Source organism: Stegastes partitus, unplaced genomic scaffold (genome assembly GCF_000690725.1).
Source record: "Stegastes partitus isolate 25-593 unplaced genomic scaffold, Stegastes_partitus-1.0.2 Scaffold177, whole genome shotgun sequence".
Classification (NCBI taxonomy): domain Eukaryota; kingdom Metazoa; phylum Chordata; class Actinopteri; family Pomacentridae; genus Stegastes; species Stegastes partitus.
Genome location: NW_007577908.1, coordinates 240057 through 267347, shown reverse-complemented (window position 1 = coordinate 267347; position 27291 = coordinate 240057). Strand labels below are relative to the sequence as shown.

The following is a 27291-nucleotide window of genomic DNA, read 5'->3' as shown; positions in this document are numbered from 1 at the left end:
ATCAGATCCTCTGATTAAGATCTGTTTTCACTGAAATGTAGATATTGAAAAATCGATATCGACATCCTCGTGTTGCTGATTGATATTGACTTTACAACTTGCGGATTCATGCGGTGAGCAGCTCAAAGGGGAGATTACATTAAAGATGAGATGAAAAAGGAGAGCAGAGAGACAAGGCCGGTGTGAGGGAGGAGCTGCAGACGCTTTTGTCTCACACTATCAGGAATCAGAATTAAAGACTATATATTTGGAGTCTGACATTTGTGGCCAGTGGGAGTTGTGTTGTCGGGCTTCACACTGGGGCACTCTGTCTCTGGACCTCCTGCTGGTCCGGTTTCTAAAGAGCTGAGCTCCTTCCTGCTGCTGTGAGGCCACCAGCTCTCTGCAGATGAAGCTCAGCTCTCTGGGGGTTCAGTCGGTTTTGGTTAACGCACACAAACACACGGACTCGGTATGAAGTCGCGCAGTGAAGCTGGAGGCCTGAAGCTAGAGTCTAATGTAAATCACTTAATCCTAAAACCCACCAGTGGCAAAACTGCACCATTTATCTGAGCAATAAACTGTAAAAGCAAAACGAATTGTCAGATTTTCAACTTTACGACGGTTCATGAATGTTTCCGTGTCTGTCAGCCAGAACAGCCAAAAATGAGCTGAAAATTGTGATATTTCATCAAAATAACTCTAAAAATGATCATGTATTGAATAACTATGCTACGTCTGCTTGCGGTTTGCTGTTTGTACTGCGGTTTGGACAGGTTTTGGTCATTTTGTATCCCATTTGTGTTTTATGTCTCGTTTTTATTCATTTTTGTCTCGTTTGTGTTTCTGTGCTGTTGTTTTGGTGATTTGGTGTCTATTTTTTGTAATTTTCATGTTGCTTTGTGTCTGTTTTTGTTGTTTTATGTCTCGTTTGTGTCATTTTGTCTTCTTTTGCCACATTTTTGTTATTTTTTGTCTCGTTTGTGTCAAGTTTTTGTCATGTCTCCTTTGTAGCATTTTGTGTTGTTTTCCTGTTTTTGCTGGTGCTGGTCTTGTTGATGTTGTTTGGTGTCCAGTATTTGTTGTTTTGTGTTTCATTTGAGATATTTTGTGTTTTTTTGTGTCTCACTTGTGTTATTTTGTTTTCCCTGTTCTCATTATTTGTCTTGTTTGTGCTGTTTTGTCTCATTTTTGAGTTGTTTTTTGTCTAATTTTTTAAATAGTTTTTTAATTGTTATTGTATCGTTTTGTGTCTTGTTTTTGTGTTTTATGTCTTTTCACATGCAGTTGCAGAACAAAGATCAACAGAAGCAGTTTAAGACGAGTAAAAGATTTATTTCACATTGTTTTCTGTTAAATATCACCAGCTTAGTTTGAGGAATCAAAGACACCAAAGAACAGCTCACAGGAAGCGTTAAGGAGGCTCATATGAAGAACAGGAGGGACAGAGTCCAGAGAAAATCTGGATCACACAATGAATAACCCAACGTCTGCTGATGGTTCGCTGTTGTACTGCGGTTTGGAAAAGATGGACACATCATGCTGGCTTTGTTTGTTCACCGATGTCAGCCAACCATAAATAAGAACTTTTAAGTGACAACTCCGTCCAGTTCTCCAGAGTTGGAGCTGGAAGAAGATAAAACTGATGCTGGATGGAGGAAGGTCAAAGGTCAGCAGGGCACCACGACAAGGCCGGACACAAACTGAAGCACTGCAACCACAACACATAGCATACACACACACACACACACACACACACGCACACACACACACTTCACTGGAGATAAACAGTCTGAGCTCCATTGTTCACAGCCGACACTGCGTCTACACACCCGGCTTCACCTGAGTCAAATTTACAGCGAGGACGTAACTCAGGGAAATTTAAAAATCAAACACCAACAGGGACGAGGTGTTGTTTAATAATTGTTACCCATGATACCTTTCTGCCCCCTCACCTCCGTTACAGGCAGGAGGGAGGAGAGGCGATGTTCAGAGTGTCAGAGTCACACAGGCACTTGAGAGAAATGACAAAAAAAACCAAAAAAACACAACAACTTCCATTAAGGCACGACAGATAAACTACACTCATAAACACCACTCTTTGGGACAAGAACAGCGTGACTTCCTCACATCTGCCTCCAAAATCGAATCTTGTCAGACAAATCAAGATACAAACATCTGCAGCTCATCACAAATTGCTGTAGAGATGCTTGTAATGTGGAGTCAGATGTGATTTTCTGAACTTTCAGCTCCTGCACAGACTGTGTTGTTGGATTTCTGCAGCTGCAGGCTGGATTTTCTCTAAAACAGCTTCCAATGATGTCAGTTTTGGGGTTGAAAAAAAAACTTATTGTGTAGTTTTGTGTTAATCTATATTGCAAATGAGTAAAATTCAAAACATCAAAATCATATTATCTTGATGATGTGCTGTCTAGTGTGAAAAAAATACATTCAAATGCTTCCATTACAATTGCCAAAAGTTAACAGTTACATTACCCCTAAATACAGAAAGCTGGCATTATTCTTCTTTTTCTTATCTTGCATTTTTCTGGCTTTTACTGTCAACAAATCCCATGAAAACATATCAATTAGTCTTTTTTTTTGTTTGTTTGTTTGTTTTTTTAAGCACTTCCTAACCTACCAATGTCATAAATTGCAAATGTTACTCAAACAGGAGAAAATCTTGCATTTGTTAGGGACTGTTTTATGAAGTCAGATGATTATTTTCATTGTCAATTAGTCTGTTGTTTATTTTCCCAATGAAGCAATGAGTCGTTTGATCTGTACAATGTCAGAAAATGGTGAAAAATGTTGAGCCCAAGACAACGACATTTAGTTTACTGTCACAGATGAGGAAAGAAACCAGAAAATATACACGTTTAAGAAGCAGAGAATTTTGATTTTTTGCTTTAACATTCTATTAACTGATTATCAGAATAGTTGGCGATTGATTAAATAGTTGATGATTAATCATTTAAGTGTTGCAGCTCCTCTAATATCTGCAAAAATTGAGGGATTAGTTTAAAATAAACGTAATCACACACAGTTGGTCTGCCGTCACTGTGGCTGTTGGAGGTGATTAGTAGAGGCGCTGCGATTGCCTGATCTTATTACGTTGATATTTTTTTTATTTATTTTATTTTTTTTAACAAAAAAATGTCGAAATTCTCTGTTTCTATCTTTTAATGTGAATATTTTCTGGTTTCTTTCCTCCTTTCTGACAGAAAACTGAAGACATTCATCGTCTTGAGCCTTCTTTTTTAAATTTTCTTTTATGGACTTTTGCCTTTATTCAGCAGTGCAGTGAAGAGAAACAGGAAAGAGGAGAGAAGAATGGGGAGAGACCTGCAGCAAAGGGCTGTGGGTGGGAATCGAACCCACAACCGCTGCATCAGGGACCATAGCCCCTGTTTGTGGGTCGCCATCTTATCCAGTTGAGGTACCGGGACGCCTGTCATCATCATCTTGAGCTTTGATCAACATTTTTCATCATTTTCTGGCATTTTGTAGATCAAACCACTGATCAGTCAAGTAAGAAAGTAACTGACAAACTAGTCAACAATGAAAATTTGTTGCACATGAACTAAAATCATTGTGTGCACCCAACAGGTACATCATGTGAAAACAGATGCTACTGTTGCTGTGTAGCCTATAAATGAGTCCCCAAAATGTGCACATTTAGTCTACTTTCAAACAATGTTTACCACAGAAATAACACATACTTGATGCCCTCGTCGAAATTTACAAGACAGTATATGTGGAATTTAATGAAAGCAAACAAGATTTCATGTCATCCTGTGCAAAGATGTGAATCACTGATGTGTGTTTTTGAACAACAAGCTTCTTCTGGCTACAACACTCAATCAAAGCAGAGGGTTTTTGTGTTTCTTCATGGGATTTGTTGACAAAATGACAGAACAAAGTTCAACGGCACAAGCTTCAGCTCTCCTCTGATGCAACTGAACCTTTTCTTCAGAATAAATCAGCACCTAAAATTAGCAGAGGTAATTAGACACAGTGGAAACGCACAGACACACACATACACACCCACACATAAACACACACTCTTTGTACACGACACACGCTCACAAATGCATGCTTACCACAGCGCATGCATGCAGACACACAATAAGCATGACAGGTTGGTAATTTCCCCAGTTATCAAGAGTGTGAGTGTCATTGGCAGTGTATGGAACAGTTATAGTGACAGATAGGATATATTTCCAATTGATTTTTTTCCCTTGATTGGTTTCACAATCTGCGTCTCAGATTTATTGTAGATTTATCGTCATCACTCCTCTCAGACCTGCATTTCTAAACTTGTGATCAGCCCATTGCTGCTCCCTCTTTTCCTTTGTTTTATGTGCACAAAGTGACAGTGTGTTAGTGTTTTTGCATGAACTGAACAGTCTTTTCTCAGAAAACATCTTATACCCTGTGTGGGCCTTCAAGCAGCGCACTACAAGTACAGAGTCTGCTGAGATGCGGAGGAGTGAGGTGACGGCAGCTTTAGCTCCTGGGCAGGAGGCCCTTCTTGTAGGCCAGCAGGGCGGCGGCGGTGGCAGCAGACAGGACGGTGGAGACGCCCATGAACCTGAGGAAACCTCCGACTGAAGGCAGGTTTCTCTCCCAGAAGGAGGTGATGAAGGGCAGCGCTGGGACTTCCTGCAGCAGGAGACAAGGAGGAGAGGTGAAGTTACAGAGAGCAGCAACATGTCAGCTGTTTCTGTCACTCTGTGCCTCGTTTGTATCATTTTTTTTGTCCTGTTTGTATCTTATTTGTGTCCTTTTCTGTCCGGTATTTGTTGTTTTGGGTCTTGTTTGTGTTGTTTTGTGTCTCAGTTATTTGTGTCGTGTCTCATTTTCATCATTTTGTGTTTCGTTTGTGTTTGTTTCATGTCTCATTTTTCTTTTCTAGTAATTGCTGTTGTTTGTTCTGTGTTTTTTGTCTCATTTTTGTCATTTTGTGTCTCATTTTTGAGTTGATTTGTGTCTCGTTCTGCATCACCTTTTTGTCATTTACAGTCCCTTTAATGTTGTTGTGTTTTGTTTGTGTTGTTTTGTGTCTCTTGTTGTGTCTGGTAAATGTAGCTCTTGTGTCTTGTTTGTGCTGTTTTGTGTTATTTTTGGTATTTTGTGTTTCATGTCTTGTTTTGGCATTGTTTTGTGTTTCATTTTTGTTACCTGTCTTGTTTTTGTTGTTCTGTGTGTAGTATTGGTTTTGTGTCTCATTTGTGTTGTTTTGTTTCACATTTTTGTCATTGTGTGTAGCATCTTCAGCAATAAAAAATCAAAATCAAATGGTTTCAGCAGAAACAGAAAAATTTAAATTACTGACTGCAAGAGTGTAAAACAAGGTGTCCATTTCAAGTACAAGTATGGTAACATGCAGTAAGGCAAAATAAGCCTTGTATGTTACATTTCAACATAAAGAGAACGTGGAAGCAGCTTGTAATTTTGCACATATTATGACAATATATAAGCCTTTATGCACACCAGTTTTTGTGGTTCTATGAATGAGTTTACATCACCATTTTGCCAAAATAGCAAAAAACTGAAGCCTTGCCTTGTCATACTTGCCACACATTAAATTCTGCTGATGATGGAGGCCTCAGAAGTTGATGAAATGTCAAACAAAGACTGTATTCATGCACACACACACACACACACACATATATATATATATATAAACTTACAGGAACTTTTTAGGGGCCCCAATACTATCTATGTTTAAAATAACTGCACTTTTTTTTTCCAATTTCAAGGGTCCGTAAATAAAACTGGCCTCTACTGGAGTCTTGCGATCATATGGATCTACTCCCAAACGCTTTTTTCTGTGTCCTCAGCAAAGTTCATGGCTACAGGAGTTATATTTCTGGAGATACTGAACCCTTATCCATTATCTATACATTGCTTTATCCTAGAGACAGACAACCAAGCACACTCACATTCACACCTACGGACAATTTAGAATCACCAATTAACCTCAACATGTTTGTGGACCTTGTGGGAGAGAGAACCCGTGATGCACGGGGAGAACATGCAAATTCCATGCAGAAAGATCCCAGGTGCCCTCACCAGGACGCGAACCGGCGACCTTCTAGCTGCAAGGCAACGATGCTAACCACTGTTTCCACCTTGCAGTGGCCTACATTCAACTTTGGATTTAATTTGTTCCATAAATATTCAGAAACATTTTCCTCACCTTGGACTCAGGCTCCGTCTGCCATATCTGACTCTGGTGGATTTTACCCAGCGCACACAAGACCTGCATGGACAGACAGTCAAAAAATGCATTTTAATGTGGCAGTGCAGCCACTCTAGACTGCACTTTTTCTCACAAACTCCCCAGTAGATCGTGATGTAACTGACAAGGAGGAACATGAATCACTTCCGTCTGCTCCCAGTGCTGTTTTAAAACTTTCCTTTGTTATTTTTCTGGAGAAACTCTTCTCCCACATGTTTATAGGTATCAGTAGATCTCTATATTTTTTTTTATAGGTCAGGATTGCAAGGGTTTTCTGACCTCTCTGGCGGCTCTTTCTCCGGCTTGTACTGCTCCCTCCATGTAGCCGCTCCATTCTGTGGCCGTCTCTGTGCCGGCGAAGTACAACCTGCCCACCGGCTCCCTCAGCACTCTGCAGACACGAAAGGACAGAAAACACCAGAGGTTACAGAATTATAAACTTTAAAGGCAGCCTTTATTTGAATACCCCACCATGTGTTGCTGCCCTGAGGTGTTTTGTGGATATTGTTCTCTAATTTAAAGTTGCAGTTTAAACAATCTAATGATGGAATGACTGATTCAAAAGGTTCAACAACATAAAGTGAACTTCTTGCGGGTTTAAGCTAAAATAGAGTTGGGAAAAAGCCTCATACTTCCACTACTGTCAAATTTATGTCTTAATCCTATAAATTCTGAATTCAGAAATGCAAGCAACCTGCTGTTTAAGCAAAAATGAAAATATCTGCTTATTTCTATTATGACTAAGTGCACCATGGGTTTAGCTAGCAACAGGTACCATGACAAGGACTTCTGTGATGCTTAATGAACCAGCTTATTGTAACACCAATGACTGAACATGCACATGTCTGAGTGTCTATGAAGTGACTTACCTGCCGTACTGAGTGAGGATTCCTGGGGGGTAATAGGCTGTGTAGCAGCCCCCAGAGTACTCCTCTTCACACCAGTTCTTCTCCTCATAGTGCACCGGCTAGAAGACACAAGTGGACACATGAATGGGTTAAACTAGAGATTCCAGTGTAGCTGTGTGTTAGTCTGCATCCAAACTCACATGGAGCGCCTCCTCTGAGCCCAGAACTTTGGAGTAAATCTCACAGATCCTCTTCAACCTGAATACAACAAGACAAGTGTTTGGATGAAACAGATCCTGCAGGTTGTAGGAGTGAATTCATCTGCTGTAATGTGTTTACTACCTCTCTTCTTTGGACAGGCTGGTTAACTTTCTGCACTTGCGGGCAAGGATGAATCTGGGAGAAGGAGAAAAGTTGTGGAAATATTAGCCAGTAAAAAATATGCCATTTTCCAGTCACACACTGTGTATACCACATGGCCACATTTGGACACCATCCACACATTTTTGTGCACTTGTTTCTGCTTCCATTTAAAGGAAAATATCTAGACAATAGCGTCTCATACTATATGGCACTAATTTTGGGGAGGCATCCAAAATGTTTTTTTTTTTTCCATATTGGTGAGAAGGAACTTAAGCAGAACTTTTCCAGAACAATGGAGTTAGCATATTAAGAGACCTCATACTATTCAAGATTTTTGTTACTGTATTTAAATCCCAAGAAAGCAACAGTGAATATAACAAGTGTGGTGTTAAAATCTGGTCCCTGGTCACTCGTACACAAGGTTTGATCAAAAGTTTCATGCAGTTAGTCATGAGACCATGTGACACCATGCAATCCCCAGTCGGACTTGTGTTACACATACTTTTGTGACCACTGGTAGGTACGCATTTGCAGTTTCACCTTGGACCTCAAAAGAAATCAAACATCACACTCTTCTGCTGGATGATCCAATCTTAATGTGGAGGATCTGCGGGTCTGCAGCTACCCCAAGTAAAAAAAACTGCAGTTTTTATAGTGGATAAGCAGCAGTCTCCAAGATCGAAAAAGGTGCATCAGGTCAGGCGAGCGTGCTCATTGTTTTCTTTGATATCCACGTGGTTGTGTACCATGATTTTGCACATCAAGGTCAGACTGTCAAGGCAGAGTTCTGATGAAACATCCTGAGTTGTTTGAGGAAACATTTGCTGCAAACAACCTGAACAGTGCTGCCATTGTGCACTGATTTTTAGATTTCTAGATTTCACTTTTGTGTGAACTCTTCCTCTTTTCCAGAATGAAAATAGAGTTGAAGGGTCACTGTTTTGATGCAGTTTAGAATATCCAGGCACCCTCAGAGATGAATGTTCAAGTGTTGTAGGAGCACTGGGAGCAAAGTATCACAGCACAAGGAGACTATTTGGAGGGCATGGCAGCCAAATTTGTATTTTTTTGGCCTTTGTGCCTTTATTGATAGAGCAGTGAGAGAGAGAGACAGGAAAGTGGGGGAGAAGAATGGGGGGAGGATGTGTGGGAAAGGGCCATGAGCAGGATTCAAACTCATGACCTCCACATTGGGACTGTAGCCCTGTACATGGGACGCCAGCTCAACCAGGTGAGCTATAGCAGCGCCCCAGGCAGCCAAATTTATATCTGGTTCTGTTTTTGCTTTTAATAATCACTGTCATGAAACTTTTTCATGCATTACTGAAAATAATCCCCAGTAAATGCAGTACTTGCTCCAGTTTTTTATTGTTCATCAAAGCTAGTGTCCAGCTGTTTTAGCACATTTTTTAGCACATTGCAGCTTTTGGCCTTTTGGCAATCATTAATTGCAAAATACATAACAGAACTCAGAATTATATTATAATTTTCCCTCCTTTTAGAATTAAAGAATCATATATAGTTGCAAGTTTTAGATGCCACATACTTTTGAAAGCACAATATTTTGTAGTTTTGCAGTGGACCGTGTGATGCTCTCTATTCACCCCATAATAGCAGGTACAGTCCCGTCAGGCTTCGTGTCATCCAGCGTCAGGCCAATGGGAGCGCCCTCCTCCTCGATCACCATACTGCCGCAGTAACCTGGTGACGCGACCAAACGTTAAAGACAACATCACATCCTACAGCATCCCCTCCTCCCCACTTTTTCACGTCATTCGTACCCTTTTCCCTCCAAAAGTTCTTCTTGTAGTAGACCATGCACTTGATGACGGAGCCCATGGGGACGCGTTGGATCAGCTGGTTCCTCAATGGTGGCAGCTCGGGGTTGAAGTGCATCTTCATGTTCAGACCGGGAGGAGTGGCCACAATAACATACTTGGCCTGAGACAAACACATGCAGGACAGGAACAGTGTGAGCTCCAGTAGGTTGTTGAGCAACCAGTAGATGGCAGCAAAGAGCAACATTGCCACTTGCAGTTTATGGGTCACTGTGTTGGTGGATGTTAAAAATGTGTCTAATCCAGACTACATCATGCAGTGTACAAGTACTGCAGGTGTTTCCACAGAAACCTGGTTTCTGTGACTGCTATATTGTTATTTGGGATATTATTTGATTATTAATACTCGTGCATCCATGCTAAAGTAGTGCTTTAGTTTTAAAGCTTGACTTTTACATATAGCCTATGGTGGAAAAATCACTGCAGCACATTAAAACAAACTTCAGAGGAAGGTTTACAATCTAAAAAAAGAAAGACAGAATTAAGTACATGCTGACGGTGTTTGTGCTAATATTCCCAATGCCAGAAGGGGAAGATTAAAGTTCTGCACTGCAAGTTTAACTGGGTTTATACACAGTTTAGTCGTGTGGTTCCCAAACTAGAGGTTATTCCCTTACAGTCATTAATTTAAACTCCAAAATCTCTTCTTCGAGGTGTGTCAGAAAGGTTCCAGGACTGGTGTCACAAAAGATATATTTCAAATACAAACGACATACTACAAGTTTTCCCCTTTGAAGTAATCCCAGCACGTCTACAAAGAGATCCTGTGCGTTTGCTTCGTTCAGTGCATGAAAAGAGGCAAGAGTTATGGCAGGACAAGTCATGGCTGCTTCACCATGACAAATGCTCGGCTGTGGTACTTATTGTGCTCACGATGTGTGTTTATATATAAAAAAACAAATTTGGACATGGAAAGTGAAAAATTGGTCTTTGAGTTCCTCCAAAAAACAATTGGACCAATTTAATGCATCGTGAGATGGTTAATGGAAAAAAACAAAGTTCTGCTTCATAAATCTGTTACCAGTGTTCGGACTTTTCGTGAAATATTGCATAAGTGACTTCTTTGGGTCTCAAGCAGTTGTCTAAATGAAACCATCTGCGAGGAAAAAAATCCTCAGTCTACAGCTTATAACTCAATAGAGTAGAGTGAAAGTGCAATATTTTCCTCTGAAATGTGGTGAAGAAATTCTAGAAAGATGCACAAAATGTAAAATCTTAACTATAATGTCCACCAGAACAGTATTTAACAGTAAATCTATGCACTTTTCAACTATATTTCACTTACAACATAGGTCTGTTTGTCCAGCGTCTCCACCACCACCATGTCGCCGCTCTGGTCGATCCTATAAACTGGAGACTGCAGCTTCACTCGGTCGCCCAACTCCTTGGCCATCCCTTCACTGATCTGACTGGCGCCTCCTGCAAACTTCCTCTCCTTTAAAGTTTAAAAGGAGAGCCAAGGTCAGTCAACACCACCATGGAGGGCAAATGCAGAAACACTACATGGATATAATGGAGCTTTTTTCATTCGTAGTGCAGGACTTTTTTTGGGGGTAGAACTGCTTCCATCCTGCTTAGACTCCACCAAGCAAATAAAGCCTACATTTAGGAAGGATGCTGACAAAACCTGTTCATTTCTCCTGGTGCTACAAACCGGTTATCCTCAATCCATCCTCTTCCCTCCACTACAAATCGCTTAAACTGAAAGAAAAATGTGTTTGGAAAGCTCAGGCCAACGACTGCTGAATGATGAAGAGGAAGCTGAGGGGGTGGAAAGAGATCAAGTGCTGCCAAAGCTCTGATACACCAAATTAAATAGGCAGTGACCTTTTCCGTATGGTTAGTGTCAACATTTTTCTGTCCTCCCTCCTCGCAAACACATTGTGTTCATTCCACTGTGGCATTTGGATGAATTTGCCTGCCAGTTGCTCGAAAATTACGAGCTAAACCTAAATGAGTCCTGGCAGCGAACGAGGTGAGCCTGTGCTTGTCTTGTTTGATTAAACACAGAGTTTATTTTCGCAGTTTCTGTGGAAAGCTGAACTGAGAACGACGGATACCAAATGTGCCTCCATATGCAGTGCAATATTTCTAATATGACTCTCTACTTTAAACAGAAAATCAGCTCAGATGGCTGTTTGTGTGCACATGCATGCTCACGTTAACATGTGCACATGTTTTAAATGGGAGGTCTTGCACCAGGAAATGGCTGCAGTGTCATCTGTTTACTGACACACCATCCCAGGCTTCAGTGTCTATGGCAACAGGGCCACTCAGCTTTAGAAAGCACAGCAACAGAATGTGCTCCCCCAGCACTCCAAGAAAACATCTTTTGTCAGGCTCATCATTATGCTGGGCCGATCAGCAGCAGATTAAGGTGACTGTTTTGGGGCTGACGGAGGAGGTTGCTGGATCTCTCGCTTATGCTCAGCCTCCGGTTTTGCACGAGTCAATGCTTCATTGCGGGATACAACTAGTTTATGTCCATCTCTTGGTATTACTCTGCTGCTCTGGCCAACATCCCTCCTATTGCAGAGAGATTTACTGGAAAGCTCAAGGGGATACTGGGAGGATCCTGTTTGTATCCCAAGTTTAGCGAGTGTCAGATAAGATATACAAACAGTTACTTTCTCTTTAGCTTGTTTAACAGAACACAAATGTTTGCTTTAACCCTAACAGCCTGAGGCTATTGTCAGACTAATTTCACTCCCTTTACTTTGAAGCTCTTATCTTGGTCTTTATAAGGGCTAACTGTACATGCTATATCAGGTTTTTTCCAGTATCTTACCATAAAATGCTGACAGTAGAGATATGTGTTAATAGCTGTGTAGGGAGAATGTGCAGAATCTGAGACTATCAGAACCATTATGGTGGAAAACTGTATGTAGTAGTTAGATCTGTATTACTTCAATACGTGAAAATATACTAGCATAATTCATAAAGTTCCTGTTCGGCTCTTTCTTGTGATATGATGTTACCATATATTTGCCTTGTATAGCTATACATTAACATATCTATGCAAGGATGAGTTCATGAGTAATTCCAATCAGAGTTTGGGTTGGACATATATGTAGGTTGTGATTAAATTAGATGTAAATTCAAAGTTATTGTTCTCATCAACACATCTTTACTCAGACAAGTAACTGGTAGTGTTGGAAAGATCAGGTTGTGCAGTTTCATTCGATATGTGCTCCAGATCTCTGCAATAAAAACTTCAAGAGCATTTCAGCCGAGAAGACGGACATAAAGCGCCTCCGTTGGGCTCTGAGGGTTAAATGTACCTTTAAAATCTAAGATAAAATAAGATAGAAAATTGGTAATCCCAAAGGAAATCTCTTGACACAAACATAGATACCACAAACATTCATACAGACCTACCTGCCCTCCATTAGTGGTGGAGAAGATCCTCATGGTTCCTCCGCACTGTTTCACATACCAGAGGAACCACAGGGCCGAAACCTCGTGGGGTTCAGAGGTCACGTTCACGTTGACAAACAGGGTGGCGAAGTGACGAACAGTCCTAAGACAGGGACGAAAGAGAATGAAAAAACTCAATAAAAAGCACAATGAAGTTCAAATTCAAGTTCAAATTCACTTGACAGTTAAAACAGAAACACATCTACTGATACAGAACTGTTATTAGGCCCAACACAGTAAGACTGCTGCCACCACTTTTACAGAAAAGCACCAGATTGTTCATTTGGATATGAAGCTGACATGTATATGCAGTGAGATTAATGCGATAAGTGCATGTCTGATGAGAGAACTTCAGAAACTTAATAAGTAAAGACAGCAACATCACTCCCCAACATGGAAACGTATTTTTAATGTGTCACCTGGTCCAGCAGACTTTATCAAAGAGTTGCTGCATGCTCATCTTGTCCCACTCCTCAGCGTGAGGAGCTCTCCAAGGAGCCTCTTTGGGAATCTGAAATACAAGAGGACTTTCAACAAGAGGAAACAATTAGAGACAGTAATGGCAAACATTAGCAGAGAGCCCTGCTTTACCTCCTGGCCCATCTCATCCATTGTCCTGAAGAGGTTGTTGAAGTCCATCATGACGATGGGGTTCCACATGGGAGGGTAGGAGTCGTGGAAAGGGTAAGACCTTCCCTGTCGGACACACACGAACTTTCATAAATAACTCTAAAGTTAGTTTGTACACATTCACACAACAGTTAGTTTCAGAGTTTGGCTGCCCGAGTGGACTGTCTGTCAACACACATTGCTGATATGAGTCTTTGAACTTTGCAGATGTACATTAGTTTCTCTCTGGTTACATCACAGCTTGTTGTTGTCAATTCTTTTTCCACAAAATAAATCCCATGCTGAGTCATCTAGTCTTGAAAACTACTACCTCAATCTGTGTACATACGCTGCCGTAACCTTGTTTTGAGCCATTCCACACTGCTGTCAATGACATTTTGCAAAAAAAAAAAACAAACTCAAAATTTTCCAGTTGCAACGAGGTAAAAATTGTGGGAAATAGTTACTGGTAGCATCCTTACAGTTGAAAATATCAGTACTTGTCTTCAAAATTCTGCATTAGTTGACCTCTGGCAGACCTCCAGCATGCTGAATCACTGTGACTTTGGATGGCGTTCAAAGAGTTCAAAGAGACGAACTGACAAACTGCGCAATATTTTATAACTGATTCCTAGAGCCAGAGTCATCAAGCTTGACAAGAGCCTCTGTTATCTCCATGTGATGTCTGCATGCCTGGACTATTGCACTCAATTACAAACCTGGGTCATAAATGCAGAGGTTAAAATGAGGATATGGCGTCAAAGTTACATCATCAATAAAAAGCTGTTTGATTGAGAAAACAGCACCGTTCCACGACTGAGCAATCTAGCTACTGTCGTGACGCCGCAGCACATTTAGCTCAATAAGTTCATTTGTTTTAGACCCCATTAAATTCTAGTTTCCCCTGAAACAAAGACTGGCTAAACATTTGGATGCCTTTATGTGAGTGCTCTCAGCCTGTTTTGTGCTGTAACTGCAGGCCCAGACTACGAGCCCTCGGGGATCACTCTCATGCTGTTGTATTGGCTCAATCAGAGGCAGTATTGAATCGATAATGGTTCCTAATTATACACAGTATCTCATTTTGGTTTGTTGTGCAACTTGCCACCATTTTATTGGAGCTTTATACTGATTACACCTGCATAAAACCACCACATATACAGTTTTATTTTCTCTGTAACTGTTTGCTGGCATTAAAGTCTGTTTTTAACCTGCACAAAGCAGTTACTGTGGACAGTGTAAAGTGAAATGTCGTTGCAAATGTCATGTTTGCTGTTTCCTTTGCTTTCCAAACCAATCTACAGAACTGTGAAGCCACTTAAACGCCAAACTATCAGACAAATGAGAGGATCCAAACAAACCATTTAAGGATGTGACTTTAGCTGGATAAAAATAACATGATGGTGCAGTGCTGTGCCACTTCTCTGTGTTTGAAATGTACTAAAGCAGTTCTGCAAGCAGCTGTAATACATCTATATTTAGACAGGTGAGCATAAAATGAAATGAGCCCTACAAATGGCTTCATCTTATACGGAATAAGCTTTCTTTTTTCACCAAAATAACCCAGCTTTCAGATATTTTATGGGAATGTAAAACAACAATGGGCCTCAAGAAGTCATAAAACATGTATTCATGGTACAGCGTGGCTCTGAGTGTAGTAGTCTATCCTCAGCTCAACACTGTTTGTCCTGAGATGAACTGTTTTTACAACAGCTCCCTTTGGAAGTAGGAATATTTCCATTTCAACACTGATAAGCACAACTAGGTACAATAAAATAAAAAAAAAAAAACAATCCAGCAAGGGCAGCGGTAGAACCAGAGGTACAGAAATGCTGAGCACCTGAAAGAGTTGACAAAGTTAATGTAAGTCAGCCATGAGGTTTAATATTGAGTATTTCCTCACAACAGCCAAACCTCTCATGATGTAGATGGTGTGTTTTTTTAGGAATCACACCATCTGGTTTTAGCTGAGACAAACAGACTCACAACGTACAGTATCCGTGCTCAGAACTGTCCGTTGCCGTGGAACAACAGGTCTGTCACCATGGCGACGCCGGCCAAGTGAATACAGAAGGAGGTGAGCAGAGGAGGGGAGGCGGGTAAGGAGAGGGGAGGATGCACGGCAGCATCTGTTTCCACATCAGTAAGCAGCGAGTCAGAATCCCTCAGGTAGCTGCACTGCAGAACGGAAGGTATTTTTTGACTATATTTGTAAGATACAACTGAAACTCGTGCCCACCGTCAAACTCAAATCGTATGTTCTTATCAGAGCTGTAACCAAAACATCTACTGTCCTCTTTGTCTATGTTTACCACATGATCATACACTGAGCTGCTATATTTACTGTTTTACACCAACAATGCCAAAAAATAAACAGTCAAGTTGTCTGATTTGCTTGAAATCTTTTCAGCAGAAACTATGGAAATTTAAAACAGTATCTGTGACATTTCTGCTTTAAACAATGAACACTTTGTGAGAAGACCTTTTTTTCCTTTTTTAATTATTATTATTTTTTTAATTTTCCCATCCAACCACTTTTAGCACGTTTTCTCACATACTGAAATTTGAGTCTGTTTGAATGAAAACATCTCGGGAACTATTAAAAGCCCTCCAGCCCCCCCGCGACCCTCGTGAGGATTGTAGATAATGGATGGATGGACTATTAAAAGCCTGAAATTTTCAATTATTTCTCATTATGTGATAGATAGATGATAGTCTGCAATATTGAACAAATACCAAAGATCAAACAGTCTCTGATTATGGTTGAGGGAAAATAACAATAAAAGAGAGAAGAAGCTGTCATGAAAGGTCTCGTCTTTGAGCTGACAAAAAAATTGATAATGAAGATGTCAACTAGTGATATTTTCTGAACCAAAGTGATATTCAACATGCTTTCTGTTGTGATTGCACACGAAGCATTCAGCTTTGTTCCTTACCTTTTAACAACACTGTCAACAAAGGATCCAAAAATAACTACAAATATGACTGCACCTAAACCAGCTTCTAAAAACTCCACTGAGGATATTTTTATAAAAAGATGTGAAGAAGAGCCCGTATGAAAACAGATCAGGGACTTTTTAAACAACCCTTCTTCCCTCACCAGAGATACTCAGTGAAACATGTTAATAAGATACTTCTTTTCCTGTGAATGTGTAAACATGCTCGACATCCACAGCGCTCCAGGAGCGACAGACAATCCCATGCACTTTCTCAATCTCTGATAAGCAGAGACAGTATTTGATCAAAGTCTTTTCCTCCCATCTCTGATAGTGATAGCTCATTAATAAATCCAGTGCTGAGAGCTGCAGCTGCCTGTTAGACAGTAGTTTGCTGATAAGGGAAACCAGCACTGGCCTTTTGGATTACAATCTGCCATGGAAAAGCTGATTAGCTACGCGGCTTGCTTGAAAGCTAGCCCTAATTACACAATGGCTTGGGACGCATGCTAGTTTACCCTTACTTTAGCTTTTGTCCTGTGAAGAAATGTAGACACTGTCCTGTAGTTAGATCAATGTAAATATCACCCTGCCTTCATGCTTTTCTCATTTTGTAAGTTTAGACTTGTGCTGCGATAGGAAACCTTTTCATGCTGCGTATGTTTATTCTTCTGAATTGCTTCTTTGCTAATCCAAAGCTACTTACAATCAAAGACGGCAAAGTAAAGCTCTCAGCAGCAACACATGAGTTTGAAATTCCATGTGGTGAATTACACCATTCAGCCACAACATTAAAACCACCTCCACAGACCTCTGAAGGTGTCCTGTGGTTTTAGGCAGCAAGACGTGAGCGGCAGAAGTCTTGGAAGTTGTGAGGTTGGATCTCCAACTATTCTACAGACGCTGGCTCAGATTGGAGAATTTGGATGCCGAGTCAACACAGTTTTTGGTCTCAATGTAACTGAGGGGAGACTAGAAATTTCTGTGTGCTCATTGTTGTTTCTTAAACAATTCCTGAGCAATATTTGCACCATTAAGGTGGTCGGCAGCAGTGTTTAGGTGTCAAAGTTACATCCACATGAAAGCAGGATTCACTGTTTCCCAATAGAACATTGCTCAGAGTAGCACACTGCCCACACTGGCTCGCCTTCTTCCCATCCAGCTGCCATTTCTTTCCAGGTAAACAACATACCTGGACTTCCACGATATGGGACGCTTACTTCACTATACCCTTGACTATATTTTATAATGAAAGAATTGTTAAGCTTTAACCTTGACACTTGTCACTGGCTGTCACTGAATCATTACAGGGCTTTTTTCTGGCTGAGGATTTACCTTTGGGGAGTCTATGCAATATTTTTATTGCACTTTCACATTTAAATAAACAGAGCACTAAAATAATCTTCACCTAAACTACCAATGTTCCCTGGGCTGGGGGCTGTGCACAGAGAAGCCTCTAGTCTCCACTCTGTTACTTAGACAAGTGTGAGACCAAAAATGAGACTGAAGGGTGCTGGAGCCTATCCCAGCCAACTCAGGGTGAAGGCAGGGGACACAACGGACAGGTTGCCAGTCTATCGCAGGGCTAAGCACACTCACATTCACACGTATGGACACTTTAGAATGTCCAATTAACCTGAGTTAATTGTGCAGCTCTGGTATACAGCATAAATACTTGTTAGCAGGATCAATTCGTTGTTGGTATTGGTCTTTTCATGGAATTTATTGGCAAACATCAACTGCACAAATCTCCAATATTAGCACTGTTTTTGTAGAGTCAGCTGTGGGAGCAGTGAAACCACAAACACAGTAATCCCTCGCCAGTCAACACATACAGTATGCATGAACGCACACACGGACAAAAAAACGGCGACTGACACTGATAGCGTTGAGCAGCTTTTGATGAGGCACGCTGCCATGGAAACCAGCCAGGAAGCTACGAGTGGCACGCCGACGTGAGTCTGGGTCTTTGAGTGGATCTTGCAGAGATAGTAGCTACGGAGACACGAGTTTGAACGGATTCAGGAGCTCGCATAACATTTTATAACAACAGCCAGTCAAGACCTTTACTGAAGCAGAAATGTATTTCATAACCGCTGTCTGTGCACAACGTCACGCTGGTGACATTTCACAGCACTGCTGAAGTAGGTCAAGTCAATAGTACATCAGTGCTGAGGAGACAGCGGTGAGACAGTCGGCTCACTGAAGACCAAGAAACCAAGCTTCACTGCAGATCAGACAAAAGAAACCGAAATAGAAAGCACTCTGTGTTATTAGGAAATATGTTGCCCGTAACCTGATCAGAGCACAGACGTCTGTTTGTGCTCAGCAAAGATGAACCTGGACATTTCCAATGAGTCCCAGAGGAGGACGAACAGTGTCCCCTGTGTGATTTCGATGAGGGTGAATGAAATGCATTGTATATTAAACCTTTCATTTGAGGTAGACTGAGATTGATTATATATGAAGGCTAAAGCTCAGTTTATGTTACAGTTGCCATTGCTTTCATGATTTCAAAACAGATTTTTAGTCTTTTTCTGGTCTGTTCAGTGTATTTACCTTCAGCAGTTACCTCTAAACACACAAGAATACACTGTCATCTTACCACATTACATCCCAGTTCTCCAGCAGGTGAACATTTTGTGGGAAATACTGAGATATAATAAAACAGCCAAACATTATCCATTGCATTCATTGCAGAGTGCAGTGAGGACTTAGATAAAATAACAAAATTGAACACTACGTATAATATAGCCAACAAAGAGCTACTTTTTTTTTTTTTTTTAACTTTAAGTCCTAGATTATCGTGATGGAAAAGGTTGAGTAGATGTACAAAACCTTTATCTGTACCTTTGTGCCTGTTGGCAGTCATTTACTTAATGTGTGACTAAATTCCCAATGTCTATGGGAAGAGGATGTACTATTCAGCATCAAAAGGCAAGATGAAAAATTCTGGGTGCACTTCAATTAAAATGTTAGTCTGGAGCCCTGCATTTCTGCTTTTCAGTACATGAGATTTACATGAAATAGTTTTTGCACTGTTCAATTACTCTCTTACATCGTTATCACAGCTGCATTTATTTCTGCAACAATGCAAACATTATATACTTGTACAACTACACTACTATGTAAATGTGTGCATTCTCAGGGAAATAAATTGCAAATTCCTGCACATTGGAAATATTTCTTTCATTTTTTTAATCGATTAGAATCCCTGGATTTTGCAGCACTTGCGGTTAATTTGACCTGTAACACTTCTTCGCCTTTTATTGTCTCAGAAATGTCTTTATCCTTCTTTAGAAATTCTCTACTACTACTGCGTTTATTGTAATGCACCACATCAAATAGGTAAAAGCGGACCTGACAATAAAACTGGTTCTGATTCTGATTCTTCACTTTAAAAGCTCAACTGGCAAAACTGAGAGGGTTTTTCATTTTAAAGTAGCCGCAATAAATGTCGAGCTTCTGATCACTAAAAAGGTATCTTTAAAACACTACAACTGTATTTGACAGCAGAATTGCACCAAAAGTTACATCAGAAGCGGTTCTGTTGCTTTTCTTTTTTTTTCTAACATCGAGGATTAGCCTTAGGTCTCAAGACAGGACTCACTTTGAGCAGGATAGGAACAGAATAAGTGACACTAAGCTGCTGGATAAAGAGCTTCAGGCCTTTCCTGATCATTAAAATCACAACTCCATTTGAGAGTGCTTTGCTCTGCAAAAACATTTTGGGCATGAGTTGCATTTTTTGTGAGTAGAGAAGCAGTGGTCAATATTAACTGTATACCAGCAATACTCACTATGAGGCCTTGGCATCTAAAAAGGCCTCACGTGCCCATGAAATTGAGTCAATAATTGAATTTACTTAAAGCCTCTGTAACATCTGGCTGTATGGGCATCCAAATTTTGTGCAAAAACGCATGTGCCACACAAGTCCATGTTGTAAAATTTCAAGTTCGCAGGCAGCTCGTAAGCACGTATGGAGGATTTTGGACATGTCTAAAAAAATCTGCGACTTCTCTGCAAACAACGACGTCACTTGCTCCCCCCGCAAGGAGTTTGCAAGTCAGATGTGCAATTTTTAAGGTACCATGGCAAGAAAATCCGTGGTCTAAGACACACGTCACAATGAGGGAGCAAGTGCCCTTTGCGTGTTAAGTCTGGTGCACACACTCACAACTAACGAACAAAATCGAACGCACGGCGGGCGTATGTCACCCCACGCTAGGAGTATAAAAGGCGTGCTCACGCCGCACGCTTGCATTTCGCCAGTGATCATCGAGTGTACAACATCTCCTTTCTGCTCTTTTCCTGCCATGTCCTCTCCTCTCTTTGTCCTCTGCATCATTGCCTGGAGATAACAAATAGAATTGAGTGTTATGCTAACTAACGTTATGTCTCAACAGTGGTGGTAAAATGATCAGCCTCAAAAAGACTAATCAAAAAACTCTAAAGAAAAAATAAAAATGAGGAAACAAAATTAGCAGCTGCTAAGTGTGATACCATAAGACTCAAATAGCTCTCCACATATTGCAAAATGTACACAATTTAAAAATAAATAACGAGCTGTAATGATGCAAGCAACATTGCATTAGTGCTTCAGACTAATTATGGATATACCATGTTATGATCAGCTTTGTATTGCTTTAAGTAAATCTACCGTTTCAAACAAGAGTTCATTTTAATGTTTAAAGCAGCGGCAATAACTGTCTACAAATCCATGTGAAAAGAAAAGAGACTAGAGTCACTTTTGCTCTGACTTCACTGTTTCTGAGCTGAGTGTTGTCTTGTTATCACTTAAGAGTCAGTTAACTTACTGACTGTCCAACCTGATACACAGAGACAAGCTGAGCAGACTGGCAGGAACTGGAGACACACACACACACACACACACACACACACACACACACACACACACACACACACACACACACAGCACAGCTGTTGGCTTTATTGCTGGGGCATACTGTTAATCTTTTTCAGAGGTAATCATTTGAGAATATGTATAAAATATATACATATGTGAAAATATGTGTTAGCAGCTAGTACGTGTCTCCGTTGGAGGAGCGGGTCGGCTCACTGGAGATGCTGCTGGCTGGTATCACGCTGGAAGTCAGTACTGGGGGTGACAGTGACACTGCAGGCGAGCTGTCACCTCCAAGTTGTCAGGATCTGTGTGTGTGCTACACAAAACATCACCATTTGTTACAAAGTTTTAACTCTTGTCCTGAAATTAATTTGTATCGTTCCGGATCTATTTCTTATCGCCTCGGGATGTGAGGATGTCCTTACGCTCAAACCCTGTCAGTATGTTAACAGAATTTACAAGACAGCATTTCACCTGATCGCTAAAGTGTCTCTGTTTTGTTTTTTGTTTATCTTTTGTTTTTTGAAAATCACGGCAAACTGATGTACGGCATCAGTACGTCATCATGAGCATGTGAGGCAAGTGTGACTTACTTTCCCCGCCTGTTCTACTCTCTTCGTAAGTGGTGAGTGTGTGCCTTGTACACAGGTGGCAAGACAAACTCAAGAAGTGAGCACAAATTCCAATTCCAGTTAGCGTCTCTGCTTGAAACAGATATCTCATGTCGCCCCTGTAACTTACAAGGCAGACTTGTGCCTTTCTTACGCCTTTCTGAAGGAGCCCTTGCAACCTTTCCTCTACCTCTGCGACCTCCACGACCTCAAAATTCACAGAGGACATACGCTCCCAAAAGTAGTGCGTCTGGTTGTGACCAAGGCTCAAGGTCTAAATTCTGCAGTTGCAGCTAAAACAACAGCCCTGCAATAAACCAGCTTTTTGAAGTCTATAGTACTACGTTCACTGATGCTGACATTGGACTCTGTGGTGATTTGTGAAGCAGTATTTTGCTATGTATTCCAATATGGTGCAGTGAAAGTTGTTTGCATGTGAGTTTGTGTCCACATCCTCATACCTGGAGCTCCAAAGTCCACCTCGAAAGTTATGACTGAATGACATGAGCTCAGCCTATATGGAGATAGGCTCTGTCCATCCACGAACATACAGAAAACAGTCAGCCGAACCGTGCAGTCCGCTGATTTACAATAGGGCTAATTTGACCAGGGTACACAGCAGCAGCTGCAAATTAAATCAGGTAGAGGGACACAACTGTGTTAAGGACAGCGGTGCACACACACTAATGAGATATGGAGCAAAGAATAACAAGAACAAAGAAAGATGGTCTCAGTGTCTCGCTCTTCCTTTCCTCTTTGTTTGCCTTTCAACCACTCAGAGAGAAGAGAAACTGCATTACCAAAATCCCTCAGGCAAAGATTAGCATCTCCAGCCTCTAATGCTGGAGAGGAGAGGGGTGGCTGGCTGCTTGGTGCACATGTAGGAAGTCACGGGAAGGATGGGGTTTGGATTTCTTCTGGAGATTACCTTTGTCTTCTCCAAGCACCATGGGAAAGTGATTTAGGGGCAACGCTAATTCATCAGAGAGTCCAGGTTTTTAATGTCAGCTCAGGGTGGGATCACACTCCTGAAGCCAGCGTTTAGCATGTTGCATATTTAGTAAATGGGAAAGTCATGAAGAAGCTCATGCAGATTGAGAATAGTTCGTCAATATATATACATTCTTGCTGCAATTGTATTTTTAAAGGTCCCATGTGGTGAAAATCCATTTTCACTGGGTGCAAAGTAGAAGCTGTTAAGATATGAAAACATTTAATTCTGCTATTTCTAACACGAGTTAGTCCCCCAGCTTTGAAGACCAGTAGAATTTGACCCAGGTGTTGCCTCATATCTAGCTAACCAATAGTAGTCCAGCTCAGACTCTGTATAACCCCGCCCCCTCACTGCTTCCACGTGAATTATTCAGAATGAACAGCTGCCTCCTAGTCCTCCAGGTTTATTTACTTTACAGAGCTGCTTCTGTTAACTCTAACGGCTGTTCTGCTGTTGGCTGCAAGAGTGAACCGAGAGTTTTCATGCACTCCCAGCCATTGAAGAACTGAAGATCCAGTGGACTACTTAGATTTTTTATTTTTATTTTTTTTATTTTAAAGAGTCCACAGCAATATCAAAAGCTTTAGTGTTAGCGTGTTGTTTGGCTAATGGAGCTAATGTCACCATTAGCTTTGATCATTTTCCCACAGATCAGAGCTCCGTCAAAGCTGTAATGCTGAGGGACATTCAGAGATGGTGGAAACTTTCATTGGAAACCGATAAACAAGGACTGGTTGGGTTACTGTTTTTTTCATTATACTTGTGCTTCATTTCAACCTAAACTCAGCTGCTGTTGACATCCGTTAGCTTCTCTCCTGCTCTCTGTGCTCACATTGACTGCATTTTAACATGACCTAGTTCCTATTAAAGTCTTTCTCATTTACATGTGTTACAGCCCTCAGTGACAAAGTGTGAAATAGCAACTAAAAATGCAGCCCATTAAGAGTACATGTTAACCAGCAGTTACCACTGACAAACTCAATAAACACAGGAGTTACAAACAGCAGCTGTTTGAAAGAAGCAATGTGGAGACATGAGAAACTTTCATTACTTAGGCTTAAAAGAGGCACAACATGGGACCTTCAATGATAAATACACATGTGCTTCCTGTGTGTTGGACAATGACGCAGGATTTTTTGTGATATCGTCTTGAAACTGTCAACATTTACTGCAAAAACCGGAAATGGACAAATCTGGAACATGCATGGATCCGTCACAAGTGGGCTTGCCGAGGCTTTCAGTTAAAAATGATCAGCCATTCAAAAAATGTAAGATGCTGGGACACTCACATTGACGTAATGCAGCAGGCTCTCCTGCTCGTTGACTTTGTAGGTCTGTATGCCGTACTCTTTGGCCAACCGGAGGATGCGGTTCTGTGTTGGTCCGATGTACGCTCCGCCCAGATCCACCCATTTTGTCTCCTTATTCTGGAAACAGACAAAAACAAAAATCAAGAAACAGTTAGCACATTTTGACATAAAAAGGTGAACATTTATGTTAGAATCTATTCTTATGCTTCTAGACTTCAGTGCAGCTTTTGGCTCTGGTGATGATCCAACCTAATGACGACTGCCAGGTCTGTGTTCCAAATACTACAAGTATTACAACTACCCTCAGAAGTATGGACTGTCTCATGCAGTATGTGTACATTTGAGAAAAAAACTGCTTTGTCATGATAAAACACCTTAAACTTTGACCTTTGCAGTCTGTAATGTTCATGTAAAACACTGTGACCTAAATGTGCAGAGGATTGTGGGTCAGATTGTTCAGAAAAACTTGTTTACATATTGCAAAATCCATTTGACTGCAGTAGAACATCCTGGTATTTTGGCAAAGTGCATTTGACGTACTCTATATTGGGACACAATAAGTGTATTTCTGGCATACTATATGTGTGGCACAGTGATGTGTGGTCAGGGAAAGAAATATATAATGATAAAATAATTTAAATGGTTATATTTATCCAGTGACTTGTACTATAAAATATTTATTTTTTCATTCAGCCTCACCACTTTTGATGACTTTTTAAATTCAAAATTGCTGAATTTTCGCAATTTCCCATTCAAAAGCTTGGAAGAGAAGCTGGTGAGGCAGCAGCGAGCTGAGCCTCACCTTGGATTGTACAATCCCTCACTAACTGCGCTGGCTGACTGCACCTCACTGGTGTGGCAGAACAGGTTTTGGAAAACACCCAAAGTTTAACTTAAAGTTTGCTGAATGTTTACTTACTTTCAAATTAACTTATGTCAAAGAAGTTGTAGGTGTGGCTCTTTTTTATTTCAACAAGAAGTCAAGTGTGAACTTTGCAAACAGCAGCTTATGTATCACTGCTCAACAGCATGAGAGTATGTTAATGAAACATGAAAATATGAGATCCGTACATTCTTGTCACATCATGTCACGTAAATATAATCATGGAAATAAGCTCTTATAAACATTGTTCTGTTCATCTGACACAGATCATAACATCCAGCAGCAGATGGTAACAAAACAACAGACACATGGTGTCTCGTTTAGTTAAATACCTGTTTCCTCAATTTGTCTCTTCTCGTGCATCCCTGGTGGTAAAAGTCTTCACAAAATTACAACTAAATTGAATTCTTTTCTGCCAGATTACGGTTGTATGTATCACAAATATGATTCTAATCTCTCTTTCTTTGCCATTTATTTTATTGCTTCACTCTCCCTCCTTCTCAGCCACCAAGATGCTGTTGTTACCAATGGTAACCCAGAAAATGGAGAGGAAGCTTCAAACATGTAGTGAAAATTTTAACCCAAACCAAGTTATTTTGGTGTGTAAGCTTAATCAAGCTTCGAATGGGTAAAAGTATCCAACAAACCGTGATATTTTCCTAAACTTTGCCATATAATTTTGGTGCCTAAACTGACTCTCTTAACCTGACTCGTGCAACGTCGGGTGAGAAAATAAGTTTATTTCTAAATGAAATTACTCAGAATGTCACCGAGAATGCAGTTTAGTTGTATAGAAATGTCACTTTGTTGAGACTTGGTTGCTGTTAGGAGGGATGACGATGAGAGGAGAAGGGTCGAGGATATAGATGAACTAAGAAGAGGAGGAAACCTGTGGGTGGCGTGATGGTGGTTTCGTCTCGATATACCGTCTATAGGTAATGTCCTGGTCTTACCCGCACAGTGAAGGTGCGACCGCCGACTCGATCTCTGGCCTCCAAGACAACAGGATTCAGCCCACTGGTTTTCAACAACTTTGCTGCACTCAAACCTGCAGACAGACACAGAAACAAACACACAGGTGAGTGATACAGCTTATATCCGCCATGTGGAATTTAATTCTCTTCAGTTTTTCACAGTAAAGGCACAGAGGTGTGGAAGAAAGTCAGGGTTTTCCTGCAGAGAGGTATTTTTGGCACCTCCCAAAGAGATGTCAGTCAAAAGGAAAAAGCAAGAAAATCAAGAAAATTTTAAAAAAAAAAGACTAAGGCTCATTTACTGCACACAGACCAAACACACTGAGAGTCAAAGGCCTGTTTAGAGCCAACAAACACCTGGGAGGTCTGTCAGACTCTATGACAGGACGGTGTTGTGCCACACCTTCCTTCAAAGAAGCTCTTCATCATGTCTTTGTGACGTTTTTGCTGCAAGATTACGTAACTTTCAGACAGAATACAGGGACGGAGGGGATTATTTGGAAAATCTAAATAAAAAGATGACGATTAACACAGTTTTGATTATAGCAGCAAATCTGGTGTCTCCTCTGCTAGTCAGCACACTGTTGTATGCCTGCCTGTTGGTTTGAATAACTTTCCCTTTCATGCTTTAACATCATTTTAACCCCGTTAACCACAACACGGACCGGTAGGTTTAAATTGCATGTTTTGTTTTCTTTTTAAAACAATCTACAAAATGCATCATTTATCAGAGCCAGACGCTGTACAGACACAAAAAAATGTCACATATTCAACTTTCAATGATCCCTGCACCATTCTATCAGATAAAGAGACCAAATGTAAGCCTGAATTGGGACAATTTATCAAAATCACTTTATTCTACATGCCCTATTTAAATATTTAGAATATTCTGCTTTTCCATGTGTGGTTCTGTCGGTAAACAGCTCAGTGATCAGGGGGTTAAATGACATTTGCTTTTCAAATGACTTAAAGTGAACCATGGGAAAGATGGGAGAGGAAGAAACAGTGAATCACAAACTGGCTGACCTGCTCAGGGTCATGTGATCGAGTGACCGACTGCAGATTGTAGAGCAGAAAAACAGCTTTTCACACACTGACCTCAAGGCAAACCCTGTCAGAGCTGTGATTCAATCAGACATAACAGAAATGAACTTAGGCACACACACATATGCGTTTATATAGGGGATTAGCATGCAGCGTATGGCTCAGCAGTGTGTAGGTCATAAACATAGCAGTCACATTTACACAGGAAAGGGATTTATATAAGGTACTGCTACAAGCCTATAAGGCCCTACATGACCAAAAGTATGTGGACACTTAACCTTCACACCCTTATGAGCTTTCTGAACAAACCCACAGGTGTTAAAATGCTACTATTCCAGCTTCTAGTCTACTGGTTTTGAGTTTTCTGCAAG

The 27291-nt window shown here is 40.8% G+C and overlaps 1 protein-coding gene across 1 annotated transcript in view; it reads right to left on the bottom strand.

The window, feature by feature from the left end:
- Positions 1-3713: 3713 nt before the first annotated feature.
- Positions 3714-27291, bottom strand: part of mao (monoamine oxidase) — a 47664-nt gene continuing 24086 nt past the window's right edge. Inside the window, exons 2-15 of the mRNA XM_008279953.1 lie at positions 25856-25950; positions 23999-24136; positions 13284-13388; positions 13112-13203; positions 12654-12795; positions 10561-10710; positions 9219-9378; positions 9042-9138; positions 7417-7470; positions 7275-7332; positions 7096-7193; positions 6506-6617; positions 6185-6247; positions 3714-4644 (exon numbers count right to left, since the gene is read on the bottom strand). Of these exons, the coding sequence (XP_008278175.1) occupies positions 4489-4644; positions 6185-6247; positions 6506-6617; positions 7096-7193; positions 7275-7332; positions 7417-7470; positions 9042-9138; positions 9219-9378; positions 10561-10710; positions 12654-12795; positions 13112-13203; positions 13284-13388; positions 23999-24136; positions 25856-25950 (1520 nt within the window). The 3' untranslated portion in view covers positions 3714-4488. The remainder of the gene's footprint in view (positions 4645-6184; positions 6248-6505; positions 6618-7095; positions 7194-7274; positions 7333-7416; positions 7471-9041; positions 9139-9218; positions 9379-10560; positions 10711-12653; positions 12796-13111; positions 13204-13283; positions 13389-23998; positions 24137-25855; positions 25951-27291) is intronic.